Source organism: Athene cunicularia, assembly GCF_003259725.1.
Source record: "Athene cunicularia isolate RWA chromosome 7 unlocalized genomic scaffold, athCun1 chr7_part1, whole genome shotgun sequence".
NCBI lineage: Eukaryota > Metazoa > Chordata > Aves > Strigiformes > Strigidae > Athene > Athene cunicularia.
The window spans coordinates 9,055,088-9,072,383 of NW_020799107.1; the positions used below are offsets into that span (position 1 = coordinate 9,055,088).

General features: G+C 48.5%; 2 protein-coding genes across 4 annotated transcripts in view; one reads left to right on the forward strand and one right to left on the reverse strand.

Annotated features, from left to right (window-relative positions):
* Nucleotides 1–296: 296 nt before the first annotated feature.
* MREG (melanoregulin) lies at nt 297–17,243 on the reverse strand. Of its 3 annotated transcripts, none has more exons than XM_026852444.1 (5): nt 17,022–17,243; nt 13,302–13,461; nt 3,916–4,006; nt 2,023–2,186; nt 297–1,642 (listed from the first exon to the last, which is right to left on the reverse strand). In XM_026852444.1, exons 2-5 carry the CDS (start codon nt 13,338–13,340, stop codon nt 1,508–1,510), a joined length of 429 nt encoding a protein of 142 aa, XP_026708245.1. In that variant the 5' UTR covers nt 13,341–13,461; nt 17,022–17,243; the 3' UTR covers nt 297–1,507. The 3 variants fall into 3 exon arrangements, with proteins under 3 accessions (XP_026708245.1, XP_026708247.1, XP_026708244.1); XM_026852446.1 differs by lacking the exon at nt 17,022–17,243 and adding an exon at nt 15,654–15,764; XM_026852443.1 differs by lacking the exon at nt 17,022–17,243 and adding an exon at nt 14,632–14,708.
* LOC113482105 (putative methyltransferase DDB_G0268948) overlaps nt 16,216–17,296 on the forward strand; it is a 12,471-nt gene continuing 11,390 nt past the window's right edge. Inside the window, exon 1 of the mRNA XM_026852442.1 lies at nt 16,216–16,219. The gene's annotated coding sequence lies outside the window, so the exon portion shown is untranslated. The remainder of the gene's footprint in view (nt 16,220–17,296) is intronic.

Here is a 17,296-nt window from a genome sequence, read left to right on the forward strand (position 1 = left end):
TTATTTTCTATAAAAACAGGGGAGCTTTTCCAAAGTGCAGCTGAACTGCTGCTAATAAATAAATAAATAAATAAATAAATAAATAAATAAATAAATGGGAACTGGGCACCTAACTCCAAATCTTACAAAGACTTCAGTGCTAGGCTGGCAAATGACCTGACTCCTGCAAGTAAGTGGGTGATTGTGTGTGGAGAACAAGCCACAGCGGTGTATCCTCTACTATCCCAACCCTTTTGCTCTCAGCAGTCAAGATAAATGTAGCTGCCTGAATAGGGTTACAGAGAGAGTAAGAAACGTTCATTTTGTAATGTGTCTGGTTTATTAAACTCAGTTTTCACTGGTGTCCTGAGCTGACAAAAACATTTCCCAGGTAGACTGACAAACAGAAACAACTCATAAATATGTATCTTTCAAACACTGTAGGTATAAACAAATAAAAGCTCTGTTTTGCTATTTTAGGAGGTCCTATGTAACCAGCATTTTCAACTGGCCAATTCACAGCACGTGTTAACCTAGTGAATAACTTCCACTTGTTTTTAAAAGATCAAACCCAGTGTTTTAAAATTATTGCTCGTTATCAGTCAAAACCCCAAGATATAAAGGATGTTCATTAAAAATCCTCATTAACAGTAGGGATGGTATATATTGACAATACATGCAGCTTTACACCCCTACAGTGTGGGGTTTTTTATGCAATTGAGACCAAAACTTTTAGAAATGTATTAAGATGTTAGGCAACCAATCTGAGGATATTACAGGAGCCAAATTCTCAGCAGGTCTGACATTGGCACCTCCTAAAATCTACCTTCTTTTAAAATGTCAGGCTGAGCACACCCCGACACAAACACCTCTAAACCACGAATGGCTGGGAACAGAGCACCCAACCGTGACCCTGCCCCAAGGCTCTGCTGCCCAGCACGAACTCGTCTCCCAACTACGCACTGCTGCTGCCTCTTTGCCAAATCCCCTGCAACCTGCCCCACAGGGCTGCCATGGGCTGGGGATGAAGAAGAGGACCAGCAGAGAAATGTCATGGGACTGTAGATGACTGAGGTATTTTTCCTTCCTTGCTGCTCCTCCCAGCAAGCAGGGTCGAGGGAGGGGACAGTGGCAGGTACCAGCAGAAGATGGAAACACGCATCTCCTCACAGCACTTGTAACAAGAGGCATCTTGATTTTTGCAGCTACTGGTAGTCAACGCCTTGCGTGGTGGGTTCCCCCCATGCCTACTGCACACACTACTCAGCTAGTGGTCTCCCACTGGGGCTACGCTACTGCAAGTTCTTGCTGCCTTCTGCTTGGGAGCACCTTGGGGCCAGCGCTGGACTTCCCGTGCCCTCCCGGTGGAGCACAGCTCGCTGACCTCCTCGCTTTGCACCAGTCAGCCCACTTGCTTCTCTGCAGGAAAACAAGGAGCAGCACTACTTGCACTAACCCCCCAGCAGAGGAGCCTGGTCCCAGAGGGAAGGAAACCTGCTGTCCATCTCACACCAGTGGGTCATGTTCCTCAGGGCATCATGGCAGAGATACACTGTGGGGCCTTCTGTCCATCGTCCCCTCTCTCCTTGCTGGGTCTCTTTGGATACACCACGCTGGCCATCTTGAAGAACTCATCTGCAGCGTCCAGAGCTATGAGCCGATCCTGCCAAAGCAACAGGGTTTTACAGTCACTGTGGGCTGCTTTGGGCAGCGACCAGGTGAGGGTCCTCCCTCCACATCCTCCAGGTCCCTCCCTCCTCTCAAGTTAAGCCAGGTCTAATCTTTTCCTGCTTCATTAACAGGCTGCAAGAGCACTCAGTTCCATAAACTTAAAGGAACTCAGGGGGGCAAATTTCTGGTGCTACAGCGCTGACATTTCCAAGGAAGCTGAACAGCCAAGGTACAACATCTGACGGGGCTGCCCCAGATGCCACCATGTACTTGAGCGTCCTCTGATGCAACTCAGCTACCCGCTCCCCTTTGTCTGAGCTCACTTGCAGAGATGGGGGCAGTGGGGAGGAAGGCACGCTTGGAGCTACTCACCACCACAAAGAGGTAGCGCTCAGAAAGCTCCCAGCTGGTCGGGAAGATGTTTGTCTCTTCAGCCAGCTTTAGCAGGAAGTCCCGGGCTTTGCCCATGTTCTGGGAGTCGCTAATGATGCTGAGTTTGGTCACTGACAAGAGGGAGTCCACTTCCTTCTGGAAACCTGGGAAAGAAATGTGTTACAGAAACGAGTCAAACATACAAGCAGGGTCATCCCTGGGCCCTCCAGGCTCTTGTAAGGTTCCTTATTCCCCCTCCACCTTGGGCTGCTGCACTACCTAATGCTAAAACCAACTGATGTTTCCCTTAGGCAGGCTCTGTGTCTGCACTTGGGGCAGGTATAAGCTTGCTGGTGGGGAAAAAAGTCACAAAAGCATTCAGAGCAAGTTAGTTGCTAGTCCTCCAGAGAAGGCTTAGGAACGTCCACACCCAGGGTGTTGATTCAGCTCTTTCATGTTCCTGATGCTGCCAAAGCTTTCAGAGCTGGTAGGGCTTCCTGAGCACCCCAGCCACTACACTTCTATGTTGTTGGGAGGTATCAGTGATAAAAAGCCTGAGGCAGTAACAAATGCATGGGTAATTGTTCCTGTAGCAGTCAGCCTCTGAGCAGAATGAATGCAGAGACTTTAAATGTAATGACTACCATTAATTCTTTGTTCAGCTCCAGGGAGCCGGTGCTGATGCATCTCACCTGAAAACACTTACAGGGTAAAGAGAGCTGGTCTTCAAATTAAAGCACAGGTCTAGATAAAAGAAGATAGCAGGTTTCACATCACACCTGGTTGCACACCCAGCTTCACTAAGACCAAATGATCCCTGGCCTTAAGCTTCCCCACCCTTTGCAAAACAGCTCCGGAGCCATTGCGGACGTGAGGGAGATGTGGTAGAGCCTTTGTCAATGTGCAGTAAGAGATGTAAGGATGACAAGTGATCCCTCCTGTGTTTGGTCTGTACAGGCTGTGTGAGTACCTTGGTGAAGATCAATGCTGATACCCAGTTATTTACAATGTTCCTCCCATCCCAATGGCAGAACAGCAGGTAGGGCGGGAGTGGCCGAGATACCCATCTCCTTTTGCTCCCAGTGATAATCTCCTTGAACAGCCCAACAAGCGTGCTCGACTCGCACACCCTCCTCTCGTTAGCTGCCAACCACCCCTCCACAGCATGAGGCAAGTCACCAAGCTGGTGTGTCAGTATGGCACGTCTCCTTGGGACAAGTGTCACACGCTGTGTGCAATGCCATTGGGAAAACCAGGTCACACCCGCCACTGCCTTCTCCCGAAGAGCAGCAGCTGAGCACACAGGACCAATGGGTGCAGTTCACTGTTTGCAGGCTAGGAAATAGCAGGAGTAGGAGGGCCACTGTTGAGCAATTTCATTTGGTGAAAGAATATTTCAAATTCACATAGGAGCAAACAAAGTGTGTGGTTTAAATCTGATCAGCTGGCATGGGCTAAGGAAGGGAAATAGATGTATCTGTGTTCAGATCTGAAAGGAATATTCATTTCTCCCTGCTTATCTTGTTTAGAAAAACCCAGGGTGAACTCCCAGGACTCCCTGCTAAGTTTGCACAAGGAAGCTTGAAACAGATGAGTGTGCATGCTATTATGGGCTTGAAAGGCTCTCTCGCTGGTTGTGGCTCGTGGGTTTTTTGACATTCCTTCAGACATGGTGGCCCAGTCTCCTCCCAGCCGTGCCTGAGCTCTGGGAAGCCTCCCATAGGGCCTCAACTGCCGTGTGGGCTACCTGACGGCACTGCTCAGCAACCTTGTTTTATCTTCCTCCCTCCCTCCTCTACCAGCCTCATTTTATGAAGCTGTTCCCATCCTCAACCATCATGGGACCTTTCATTTGGTATCACACAAATGACATAATTTTGTCCTCTAGCCTACCCAAATCCTCCAGAATATGTTTCCACCTGCTTCTCACTTCTTTTCGGGTCTGCCGTAAGGTATAAATATCATAGTTGAGCTTTTGCCATTCCTGCAAAGCAAAAGGATAAGACATACTCAATCATTTGCATGCGGGGAGGTCTCTGCTGCTTTTCTAGGAATTTCAGCTTTTAGAAACGGAGCCAGAGTTGAACTGTTGATGTTGGCACTGAGGGATTGGTGTGAAGGTTGATGACCAGGCTGCTGTTGCCCCTGAAGAAATTACACTGACCAGTGTAGAATATTTTAGCTTGACATTTGGTACAGCATCTCTGTATTTTCTCTGCATGTACAAAACAGGCTTCCAGTTACCTTGAAATGGAATTACAGAATTTAGCTTAGGAATTGCTGATGACCAAAGTGGTCTCCTCAGTCAGACAGGGAGAATATAATTCCAGCTCTGTGCTGGAAAAGATAATGCTGTCCTAGGCTGGAGAACATGAACTTCCAAATGCAGTTCACCTGAGAGACTTCAGTGTCTTTGGTCCAAAGCCCTTTACTCCAAACCTTGACACTCCTGCTAATATAAAAACCTGAGGTTTTGAAAATACCTTATCTGGCCTTTAGCAGCTTGGGAAAGCAAGACCACATATTACTAATTACCTTCTATTAACTATTGCAACGCCTTATTTTCATACCCTTGCAGTCAAACTGGCATGGCACATTTTCTTACAGCTGATGGCAGTCCATCGGAAACTAAAAGTCTGAAAAAAAGTTATGGCTCTCAGTATGGTCACACATGCAATGGCTTCTCCAAACTGCTCTGCCCTCTCTTTGGCATTTAACTGGAGCAGGCACTGCAAAACAAGAAAAACAGACTTTTTTTAAAGGCTGGGGTACCCAGTTTTAAATAGCAGAGAAGAGGGATGCACATGCATGGTTGAGAGCTGAGATGAAGTCATTTGACATAATAACTATTAGTGACTGCCCTCACTTAACCATAGAGCTTAAATCCTTGAACTTGACCTCGAGCTTTTTATTTGCATAATGGCACACTGCCTAAAAGGGAAGGTTTTGAGGTTATTTATTAAAGTTATGCCAGTACTATTAAACACACCTGTACGAGCATGCATGTCTGCGGAAAAGCACGTATTCTGCAAGAAAACCAGGAGCCCTTTTCCTAGCTGAGTTTAACCAATGCACACACTGCAAAGGGTGCATTTACAGAAGCATCCACACAGTGGATCATAGCACCACTCAGATAATTTCCCTGCACTCACAACCTTCGTTAATACCATTTCTGAGCAAGAGATTACATAGACGGACTCTTGTAGAATAAACGGGTGTTAATCTGTGCCATCTCCCTGGGATTTTCCTATGTGACATGCTGGTTTCAAAGGGGTTAAATGATACCCATCAAGATCAGCTGTGTGTTAGAAATCCCACTGTTTTTCTGATACCTGGTGCCTTAAAGACTTGATTCAATAAAGAGTTGGAGATTTCTTAGTGGTTTTTTCCTGAACCTGGCTGATATGCCACAACTGCAGAGAATTTAATGACGAGCCTGTTTTCTTGCTGTTCAGAGATAGCTGCAGGGAGCCCTTGGAGATAACGCTTTGGAAGAAGCAGCCAGTGGGGTTAAGACACTGGTGGATTCAGGTCAGGAGAGGTGGGGAAATGCAACTCTGCCTGCAGCCGCTTGCTCTGTGTCACTCATCCTCCCGAAGAGCAAAATCCCCTTCATTTTTAGCTTTGTGCTGCTGCTCACAACAAGCCAGCTCTGCTGATCAGAGGCATGTTCCTCTCATGACTGCAGTGGTACTTGAAAATAACTTCACTGTTTCCACAGGAGGGCACCTGGCTGCCAGCACAAGGCATCAAAGACCTCTTCAGCCCTTTGTGAGAGACAGGAGGCAAGGGCAAGACTCTCCTCTCCCATGACACCAGCTCGTAGCTAGGAACTGAGCGCCTCTCAGTGAAAAAAGAAAAGGATTGTATTGTATTAAAGCTCTGTGGGAACCTTACTGCAAACTTGAAAGTTTTTAAAAAGAGACTAAAAGGCTGCACAATGCCTTGCTCCCCGCTGACAGGATCTCTTGGAACATCTCAGCCCGCTTATGACCCCATGGTATGAATTTAAAGGACAGCAAACCAGTCTGGGCATGCTGGTGGGGAAATAAACTGCGTGTCTCTGCCCTCCTGCGGAGATAAATTAGTGCTTTAATGCAGACGATCGATCGAGATGACCACTGATTCCAGGCATGCTTCACACTGCTGAATTAGCGAGCTGGGAGGGGTGGAAAAGATGTTTCTGTCTTTAAAACATGCCTCGCTGGCACCCAGCAGCAGCTTTCAGGGCTGCAGGGATTTACCCCCCATAGTAGCGAGCCAGACTCCTCTCTCTCAGCTACACAGCAAGCAGTGCTTAGCATGCGGGGAAGCTGCTCTTGATTTTCTCTAGATTAACAACAGTGTTGTTTTCCCCTGTCTATTTTTGGTTGAAGGGAATCTAGGTTATGGCTTTCTTCTACATCGTAGTTACTGTGTTACGTTATGGAAGTGAAAACAGTGCATATTTAGTCTCAGAGGACCTCCAACAGTGTTCTGTTGATGAAGAATTTGGGAAGCATGCAAAGGAGCATCTTTGGTACAGAAAATTACGCTTAACAGTGGTGCCTGGGGGTGAATCTCTTGTTTAGTGGGATTTCTTTCTCTTGGAGCATGGAGCTGGATGCACTTATATTTCTGTAGAGAAAGCTGGGGGGATGCTGCACATGGTGCCTGTCACTGAAAAGCAACTAGAGACAGCAGAGATTATCAGGATGGGGTTGGGCAGCTATGGGCTGAGCTCTCAAAGGGACTCATAACCTGCTCTCCATCAGCCTCAGAAACTACCAAGTCTTCTCAGGCAATTCCTTGTAGCAGAGGCATCCTAAATGCTGTGGGCAGGGGAAGAGGTTGTCTTCTGTGTTGCTTTAATGAGGAAAATAAGTTAAAGGCATCTTTCCACCCCCAAAATTATTCTAAAAAGCATCTCCCTTCAACTACACAGCAGAGCCTCCCCATGCATAGGAATGGGAAACATCAGAGACTTTGGGGAGGGTGTTGCCCATGCACATCCCGTGAGTCACCAAGACGTGACCCGTGGAGGGAGCATTCTGTTCCGTTTCGGGTTTCGGCGGGGCCGTGCGGCATCACGAGGCCGAGGCTGCTCAGCACCCGCCGCAGGGCTGCCCGGGGGCAGGCAGCCAGGGCTCCATGCCAAACCCCACTGCGGGTGTGACAGGTCCCCGCGCAACCCCTTCCAGCGAGGTGTCCGAGCCTGTATGCAGCCATGGGACAAGCAGCTCTCTCCCAAAACTTAAGCTTCGTTTTGCATCTTCTGTGCACATCCATTCCCTGTCATGCCTCTTGCAAAGTTAGATCGAACTTCTGGAGCGGTGAGGAGGCTTTTTGCACACAGTACTGGGAAAGGTCAATGGGACCCCTTGGTGTTTCTGTGGTCTGGGACACCCCAACAATGCATTCAAAACCAATTCTTTAAGGAAAAATACCCTTTTGCCAAAATCTCAATTAACCACAGGAAACCAAAGCTCATTGCAGTTCCCAGCCCTGGTTTTTTGAACTAGTTTTGCCCTTTTAAACCTACATAGCAAGGCACAACATATATCAGTGGGGGCTTGAGAAAACCCTTTGTGCATGAGTCAAGAATATCCTGCGAGCACCAGGAAAATTCTGCCGTCTCTCTCCTCTGAACGCTCAGCCCTTCAAATATTTACTTGGAAAACTTCCCCACACTCTCCACTACGATATACTAAATCTGCAAATGCCACATGGAAGTGGGGAAATGCTGGGCATGAAATATAAGCCAGGCTGGCATATAACTGAGAGCTCGGGGAAAAAATGTGCCAAGAGAACAGGCAAGCACTGTCCAACTTTTCATCTCTGCTCATATGGAAATTTCCTAATTAGTAGGTAGCTTTCCTCATGCTGCCAAAGCAATCCTCTATCAAAGCCTTCTCCTTGATTCCCTTGAAAGCAATTGGTGTCACTGTTCTGTTGAAGAGTTATTTTGGAAATGAGGTCAAAACAGAGTTATCAGGGAAAGACTGCAAAATACCAGTCCAGGCAGGTACCACACCACATCCAGGGATGCTCCTACTCTGGCTCTGCGACTGGACCCACTGGGAGTAGTTGAGTAAATACAAATTCTAGATCCCCACACTCATACATTGAACCATCGACGATATCTCAGCTTAGAAAACATTTAAATTGGACTCAGTTTTAAGAGAGGCATGCAGAAGTCATTTTTCATATGTATTAAGTGGGTCAGTTCTGGGCTTCCCAAGCAGAATCCCCAACCCTGGGCAAATCCCATCACCTCTTTATGCTCCAGCAACAGTGTGTTGCAATACTGACCTTCTCTGTAATGTGTTTAAAAAAGAATAATCCTGTAGGAGAGCAGGAGTAAGAAAAATAGGCCTTGTCAGCTCATTAATGGGCTTGCCAGGAGGGTCATGCCAGCATAGCTCTGCTAGCCAGGCTCCTAGCAGAGATGCAAGCTGAGGAAATGCCATTGCTAGTGGGTTTATGATACCACCTTCCCCAAAGGAATAAGCCAAAAGAAGAAAGAAACACTGCATTTACAACAAGCCATAGAACAGTATTTTTTCCTTGGTCGTAATGCAAAACCTCACCTTTAGTTTCTGTTCGCAGGCCTGTGGCGCAGCTGCCCTAAACCTGGCTCCTCCTCTTGAAGCCAGCAGTGGTGCAACAGCTCAGGCTCTCTGCCTGTGGCTGGGTAACTCCGTGCACCCATCAGACACTGAGGCACCAGGGCCACCATAAAGGGGACCTCACGGAGGGGGTTATCTGCCACATCACACACATAAGCCAAGACATGAGCCCAGTGCAGCTATTGCTGTTAACACTGGAGGTTTGCCGGAGCTACAGAACCCCTCCCTTCCCCATAAAATGCTTTCCTCCGCAATAGCAGTGTACATGCTGAAGGAGTGACTTGGCCTGTATCTGCAACATCTTAAACAACATCCTGCTTTCCTAGAGGTGCTCATTTCACCTCCAGATTTAGGGTTTTACTTTATACCCAAACAGGTTCAACAATGCTGCAGAGCAGGAGCAAGAAAAAAGCATTTTCTTCCATATTTGACCCCAGCTTTCAAAAGCTTTGACAGCTTTGATCTCCAAAGAGATGCACCAGCTTTACCAGCCCCCTTCAGCTACAGCTTTTCTGGTTTTCTCCGCACACACCCTCCCTTGCCCACACTTCCAAAAGTGCATCCAAGCACATGGCGCTCATTGGCCTCAAGCAGAGAGAAATGCAAAGCTGCAAGTCGCTCAGTCCCTACGATTTGAGAAGGCTCCAGCAAATCTTGCCTCATCTACCTATTTCACAGTGGGTTTGGCAACTGCTGAGTGCTCCAACAGGCTCCACCACGGCCCACAGCCCCATGGGCTGTCACTCCCAGCACATGGCGTCGAGCGGGATGTGAAACAGAGCACACCTGGGACGTCACGGTTGGTTCTTGCTTTGAAGAACTTGCTGCCCTGGTTCCGCGAGGAGCAGGGTGGAGCAACCCTGCCATCCTTACACAAGCTAAGGTCACAGCGAGTTTGGGCTGGAGCCGCCAGATTTTCCAGAGCAGGGGCATCGGGAAGGGGCAGAGAGAAGAAACATCTCCGTGTGGATCAAATGTTGGTCCAGCCCCATGGCAGGGGCAAGGAACGGACCCCGGGGGAGGACACCAACACTGTGAGTTGCTGGTAGGCCCACCACGAATGACAGAGAAAACTGACTGAGCTACAGGGTGCACTCGGTGTCATAGCACCTCTCCCTTCGCATGCACAATTTGGTTTATTTATTTACAGTGATCCACGACACCAGAGGTGCCCAGGCAAGGAGAGAGCCATCCCGGACTGTGCCCACTGACCTCCAGCACTGCACCGATGTCACCACTGCATCCTGGCACACCACTTCTCCTGTACAAGCCCAGAGCACCTTGTCACTATGTGAACACCATTTTAAAAAACAAAGAAAACACCCAGGAAAGCAGAAGTGTGTTAGCCAGATTAAGAAAAATGTGACACTGTTTTGAGGCCGAGGTGGTGCCATACAGATAAAACACAAATGACACAGAGTAACCTGCTCTTTGGGATCCTTCCAAAGCCCTGTGCTAGAAAATTGCTAAGATAAAAATGGGGAATGGCAAATCATACAGTAAGTGCACAGCACGCTGAAAATTCCTTGTTAAATGAAAGGACAGAAACACAAGGAGAAGTTCTCCTTTCAGTCCCATTTTAACCAAGAGGAAAAAAATAACCTACAGTTTCATAATGCTTGTGCACTCACAAACACAAAACTGTTCCTCTGTCCCCCATCCTGCAGCATCCACACGTGCTCCCCGGGGACTTTAGGAGTAGATTATGGCTTTTGCAGCCCAGTGCTGTTTTGCAATGAGATTTTTTTTTTTCCCTCTCTCTCTCAGGGCTGAAGTCTCATAAGGAGGGGAGGGCAACGCAACCTAGCCTAGTTTTAAAATGCTCACTGGAGTAAGGAGACATTTCGGCACCCAGGGTCAAACACAGGAATGTTGTCTTTGCTGGCCAAGCCCCTCCCTGTCCTGCCACCCAGAAAAAGCCACAGCTGGAAACTGCTGCAGCTTGCTGGGCTTATATATTGTGCCTCAGTTTCCCCAGCTGTAAAAGAGACAGCAAAGAGGCTGGCAATCACTAGCTGCAAAGGGCACTGTGCCATAATTCAAATCAAGCATATCGTGTGTTGGCCTTCTTCAAAGTCAGCCTCATGTTGTACTCCCCAGGCTTTTTTATTAATTGCACTGCATAAAAAAAACAGGGTATGTAATTTTACATTTGTTGTGGAGAGGAAGCCCCATGCTCTTTGTGCTTTCCTTTTTCACTGGCAGGCACGGCGACTGCTCAGACCCGTTAAAACCCTACGGATATGCTGAAGGCAGGGAGAAAGCGTTGGATTTAGGACAAGCAGGCACATCGGGTTTAGGACAAGCAGGCACAGGAGAGCTCTCTGCTCACCCGTAACTGATGCTCTCCTCTGTAACCACAGCAAGGCTGACACAACTCTCCCTTGCCCAGGGAGATGTCTTTTTAGCAGCCCATCCACTTATGCTATCATTTTATAAATAATACTAACTTTAGGAGGCTGTCTCATAATGAGCCCTAAATCAAGCTAAAAGGCTGCTCAAATGGGTGCAGGCAGAAATGAGGAGCTTCAGTGCTGCCCCCAAGTACACCCATCTCTGCAACAACTCGGGAGCTGCACAGCGTCGTCCTCACTTCCTTCAGCCAGTTTGGGCTGGATGAAGCTCCCTATCTTCCCTAAGTCACAAGGTAAAGAAAACAGCACTGGGGCGGGAAGAGGGTATCTTCAGTTATAGCTGTAAAGGTTACATGCAGCCATGAAAATGTTGTTACAAAAGCATCTATTGTAAACGCCACGATTAATTCAATCCCCACCAAAAAAAACACCAACCACCCTAAACATGAAATGGGGATTCTGGCCAGCTGTATAAAAGGATTGCATTATCTTTTTTTAGGTTTTAAAAATTGTAATTTTGATGTCAGCTGCACCTCTGGAGTTTAAGGCTTCTTTTGTGAGAGCTGAGCTAGCATTTGGTTTAAGGAGACTGTCACAGGAAGAAGAGTTACAGTCTTGCGGTCTCTTGGATGAAGTGGGATCACGCTGAAATTAAACATGAAGCCTCCAGGCTTTCATGCAAACATTCTGAAGTCTTAAAAGCAATCAGAGAGGAGAAAATGTGTCACCATTTGCTATAGCCTGCTCCTAATCAGGCCACTGAACTCTGCTTTGCACAGAAGTGCTTTAGCGAAGGAAATCAGGGCTGCAAAACAGCCTTTATGTAACAGTGATTATTTTTCCCTTCCACGCGAAGAGCTGTGCCACTTCTGTGCTTCTCAATAATTGCTGTATAAACAATTAGAGGAGTATTTAACCTGATGCATCTCTGAAGCGGGAGCTCAGCTCCAGGCCCTGCCATTGCCGGGCAAACGCCACTGCAGGCAGGGCTAACACCAGTCCGATCACGGAAAGGCCAAACCAGGGCAATATCAGACAAAAAAAGCAGCCTGTGAAATTGAGCTGGGGATCCCAGTGCTACCAGTACATGTTTGCGGGTGATGGTGGTAGAGGTGCTTGCAGGGCATCGCACAGCCCAGCTCAGGGCGGCTCTCTAGGCTCAGCTGCCAGAGACATCCCCGAGCTTCTCAAGGGATGAGATGGCTACAGATGCATCCACACCAGATACAGCATCAAACCTGGAGGGCGAGGGAGCAGATGAAAGGACCTGATGCCTACATGAGCCGTGCTGGGGGACTTTGGGGTCTTCATAGCTGCTTAATGGCTGCTAAAATAAAGGCCAAAGCGTCACCATGGGGTTGGGGGGGATGGTGGTGTGTGTGTCACATAGGGGTCACCCAGGGGTCACTGTTCATTCAAGCTTAAATGTGTACACCACTTGGGACAGTTTTGCACATTTTAGTCAGGCTTCACATGAGTTTACAGAAGAACCAAGAACATATTTAGGGACAGCACTAATGGAGACCAATTTCTTCTGGTGGGCATGGTGGACACAATTCTGCAGCGAGAGAGGGAAGAAGAGAGTGGGAAGAGATTTCTCTTTCTTGGAAATGAACTCCAGCCTTTATTTTCAGAAGAAAGAACTAGCTCCTCTGCATTAGGCCCCACCTTCTCTATTCTTTAAGACTAGTAATTTAACTGGCTCGCACTACGCCTTTTCACAAAGTGCAGCCACTAGTGCTTTCCCAGACAAAGTTACACATTGCTGAGCAAAAAATGCAAGGAGTCCCATAGCAAACCACAGCATTACACCAGTTTCAGAAGGTCACATCTGCTAATAGGCCACACTGACACACTGGTATATTCCTGCAAACAATTAGGTACATTTACACAATTTACACAGTCTGCGTTCAAACAAATTAGGTTAACTACAAGTTATTAAACTGTGCAGCATTCAGAGAATGGATCTATAACTGTAGTGACTAGAAACTCAACAGTAGCCATGCAATCGTCCATGTTACAGAAATGTTTCTGTTTTGGCTGTTGCAAACCCCCCCTGAAATGTCCATTTTTCAGTGCACAGCTCCAAGTTGCCTCTTTACTGCCAGTTCCAGGCCTATGGTACCTGGAATTAATCACCCTTCAGCTACGTATTGTTAACTGTGATGTGTCTGCTACCTATAAAGGAGGAAAAAGCTTCTTTTTATACTAGAAAATATATATTCTACAGAATTTTTGGGGTGGAGGGAAGCCTTTGTTGAAAGCCCCAAGCCTCAGTCTACGGCAAAACCAAGCACGAGGAACGGCACCACCTCACCTCCGAGTCCTTGTCCAGCTGGTTCCTGACCACGATCATGTTATACAGCACCCGGTCGTCATCCGCCTCTGTGTGGGTCACATCGTGCGGGGTGCTCCACAGGTTCTGCTCCTCGTCCCGTGCCAGTGTGGCCCCAAAGGAGGTGTAGGGGTTGTTGTTACTGCAGAGGGAGGGAGAGGCAAGGCAGCGTTACCTACTGCAGCATCACGCTGCCTCCTTTTACTTTCCCAGGGTCAAGTGCCCATTGCTGTGGCATCCCCTCTTGCAGCCCCATGTCCTGCCTGGGGAAGAGGAGGAAGAGGAAGAGTGGGGAATGAGATGACAGAGTTTTTTACCTTAGCAAGCACCCTGGCCATGAAAGCCACAGTTCAAACCAGGCAGTGCTGCCACAAAAGATACCAGATTTTTAAATCTGATTTAAATTTTTACACAAATTTGCTAAAGACACCGGATATTATTTAAGCAGCTAGGGTGGAGGAACTGTGAGCACCCATCTGGGAGGATGAAAGGCCACACCTGCTACGTTCCTGCAGCCCCCTGCCCTGCTCCCCACCACGCCCTCCCACCCAAGACCCTGCACAAGACCCCCCCAGCCTCTCCGACCTTAACGTGGGAACAGTTCTAATTAACTAAGACTCAAAAATCCCAGAGGCTCTGGAGGGTATTTTCTCTCTGACCAGCCAACCCTGCAGCTGTGCCAAGATCCCGGTGGCACGGTCTGTCCCCACAGAGGCTTTGTGCGCAGAGGGCGCAAAGAAATTCCTGCCTTGAGAAGCAGGCAAGGGGACAGCACCACACAGCGCCTCTCACTTGCCTCTTGGCCAAAGCAGCAGCTTCTACCCATCTTCCCCCCAAAGGCAGTGCTGTTGGGCACAGTTTTATTTTGGACAAAACACGCGCTGCCTCTGCTGAGGGAGCTGGGACTGGTTAGCCCAGGGAAGAGATGTCTTGGGGATATCTCATCCATGTGTGTAAGTGCCTGATGGGAGGTAGCAAAGGAGATGGATGCAAACCCTTCTCAGTGCTCCCCTGTGATAGGACACACACTGAAATATAGGAAATGCTTTTTAATCATAAGAAGGGTGGGTGAACACTGGTACAGGTTTCCCAGAGAGGTTGTGCAGTCTCCTTGGACTGGACATGGTCCTCAGCAACCAGCTCCAGCTGTCCCTGCTCAAGCAGGGCTTGGACTGGATGATCTCCAAAGAGATCCACATCCACGACCATGTTTCTGTGTGACCCTGCAGCTCTATTTTCTCCTCAGCAGCCCAAACCCTACCGAATCAAGCAGGCAACCCTTGCAGGTGCCCCCCACCCCAGCAGCTCCTACCTGAGAGGTACGGTGCTGCGCTGAGCTGCACAAGGACCTGTGCCAAGGCACAGAAAGGACATTTAACTCCATCTTTATTTGGGGATGGAAACGTCCTCAGCCTGCTTGTGAACTCCAGGGTTTATTTGCTTAGTAGCCAGCAAAGCAGGGCATCATCTTCTGGGAAGTCTGTCTCCACTGAGGGAAGGAGCTTTTCTCTGCACTGGTGGCAGTTCTGTGTTTTATGGCTTTATGTTGCTAATGGGATGTGTATTTTTTTAATGGGGTCATTTAACTCTGCTGAGAGAAATTTTAGCAGAGGATTTCCATAATGTTTCTAATCAAGTGTCCAGACACTTGAGCAGAACACAAATGGAGAAATATTTCTGGCCTTACCCAATAGTCTGTCAGCCACCCTGTGGCAATCCCTGCTCACTTCTTGTTAGAACAACCCACTCTTCTTTCTATTCGCTACCCAAACCCCATTCCTTTCACAGGGAACCCATCCAGCAAAACCTCTTAACACTGCCAGTGCTTTATCTGTGGTGCCAAGCCATAGAAAAGATGCTAAGAGGAGCTCCAGCACATAGATAAAATAGAAAAAAATAAAACCATTCACATCAGCATTCCTGCAGGAAGGTTAATTAGACTTTCAACAAACCAAAAACCTGAACAGCAGGTAATAAGGGAAAAGATAATCTCTTATAATCTTTCATTAAAGACAAATAAACAAACATCACTTGGAGGGTGTGGATGGCATAAATCAGTCATTCCTACACCGGAGCCATCATGGGTTTCCTCAAACAGTTTTTCAAGCACGGGGCAGACAGATCCCAGCCTGGAAGGGATCGCTGAGGAGCCAGCCGTGCTATCAGCATGAGTCCGGTCCCACCCTGCCTCTCTCAGGCTGCTTCCCACTCAGTGACTTACCGATACCCTGAACATCTGACTTACTTTAAAAAACAGTATTTGACAACAACATTAACACGCCTTAGCTTTTACGAGCCACTCCCCCGCAGTTTGCAAGGCACCTCCCAACACACCTCTATTTCCAACGGTGGCACGGAGCAACCGGCAGCCTGTAAGGCATGCGGGCAGTGCCCAGGAGTCAGCAAATCCATACAAGCGTGGAGAGCTCTGCCAACAGTGAGCACCCCCAGAGCGCACTGAACTTCTGAGCAACACTTACAGTGGAGGAAAAAAAAAAAAAAAAAAAAAAGAGTACATGAATGGCAGCCTACCTTGCAGGTTACAGGAATCTCCGTGGGACCAGACAGGACTCAGACCATTTCACACTCTGGGCTTTATCCAGAAAATGGTGAGTGCTAATGCTTCATCAACAAATTTCTGCTCCAGGGGATTTCAGTCCCGATTAAACTGATTTTGGGGTTTGGAGCCCAAATTCTCTGTTTATTTGCATCCTGAGGACACCACCCGAGCCAGATCCCACCTTCACCCATTGAAAGACAGCCAGGCAGCCTGGATGCTTTGCTGCAGCAGCCTGGCTCGCTGGCTTTGTCCAGGGTTTCTTTTCCCAGCCCCGTACTAGCACGGTACCTACATCCGTGCTCCATCCCCACCTCCACACACAGTGCCGCCCTCGTCAGGGGTTATAGCCAGCCTTGTATACACTCGAGTAAGTCATTCACCTAATTATACACTTATTACCTCCTCCTCACTGCTTCGTTCTTTGACACATCACATTTATGAGGCTGCAACCACTCTGCTTGAGGAAAATAAGGTGAAAAGGTAGCAACACCAGCTCTCAAAAACTAAAACTGAGCTAAGAGCTCTGAAATCTCAAACGATTAATTTTAAACAACGCTGCGATAAAAATAAAAATACAGCAAGCGTGCTCTTGCAAGATCCCCGTGCTGAAACACAACCCCAAAGCCTCCCGAAGAGGGACAAGCCAGCAATTAGGCTGTTAGATTAATTATGCTGGCACGCTTGTGCAAGAGCAGGTGCTTTCCGAATGCCCAGCATTTATACAAGCTTTCCTACTTATCACCAGCATTAATTGGACCGCCAAGCAGAAAGCGTGTTACAGAAGTAAGGTGCCTGGTGGGGGACAGCCACCCAGGCGGGCAAGGCAGCAGGAGGGAGCCTCTCTGCACGGGTGCTCGGCCTGTCTCCTGGGCTGGAGGCCCCACGCTCAGCATTATATGGTTATTACTCAGGTAATAATGCTTTAACAGCGTGAAATCAGGACGTTTCAAGCCCTGTGGCCGGCTCAGCTATTACACGATACCTCCGTAGGCCACACCAGGAGCATCTCAGCGTCCTCTTGAAATGCCTCTGCCCCACCGGTGCCCCAGGGCGGCCAGAACCCCGGCTGCCCGATGGGGAAGGAGGGAGAGGTGCTGCAAACCCCGTGCACGGATGTTTTGCAACGTGGGAAACGTCCTTACGTGCTTGCACAGCTCACTGCTCTTCTCCACGACTCGGGGCTTCATCTTTCTGTACGAAAATTCCCCCCACGACCTCACGCCTCCGCGTGCAAGACGGATGCGACCGACAGCGGTAGAGAAAAATCTGCTCTCTAGAAATCAGCGTGCGTGGTGCTTTCACACCCAGCCGGCTCCAGCAGCGCGCCGTCGCCCCCTTGCCAGCATCGCCAGCCTGGGAACGGAACTCTGCCCATCACAGACCTGCCCCACGGTGCGACCTTCCCCCCCCCCCCCCC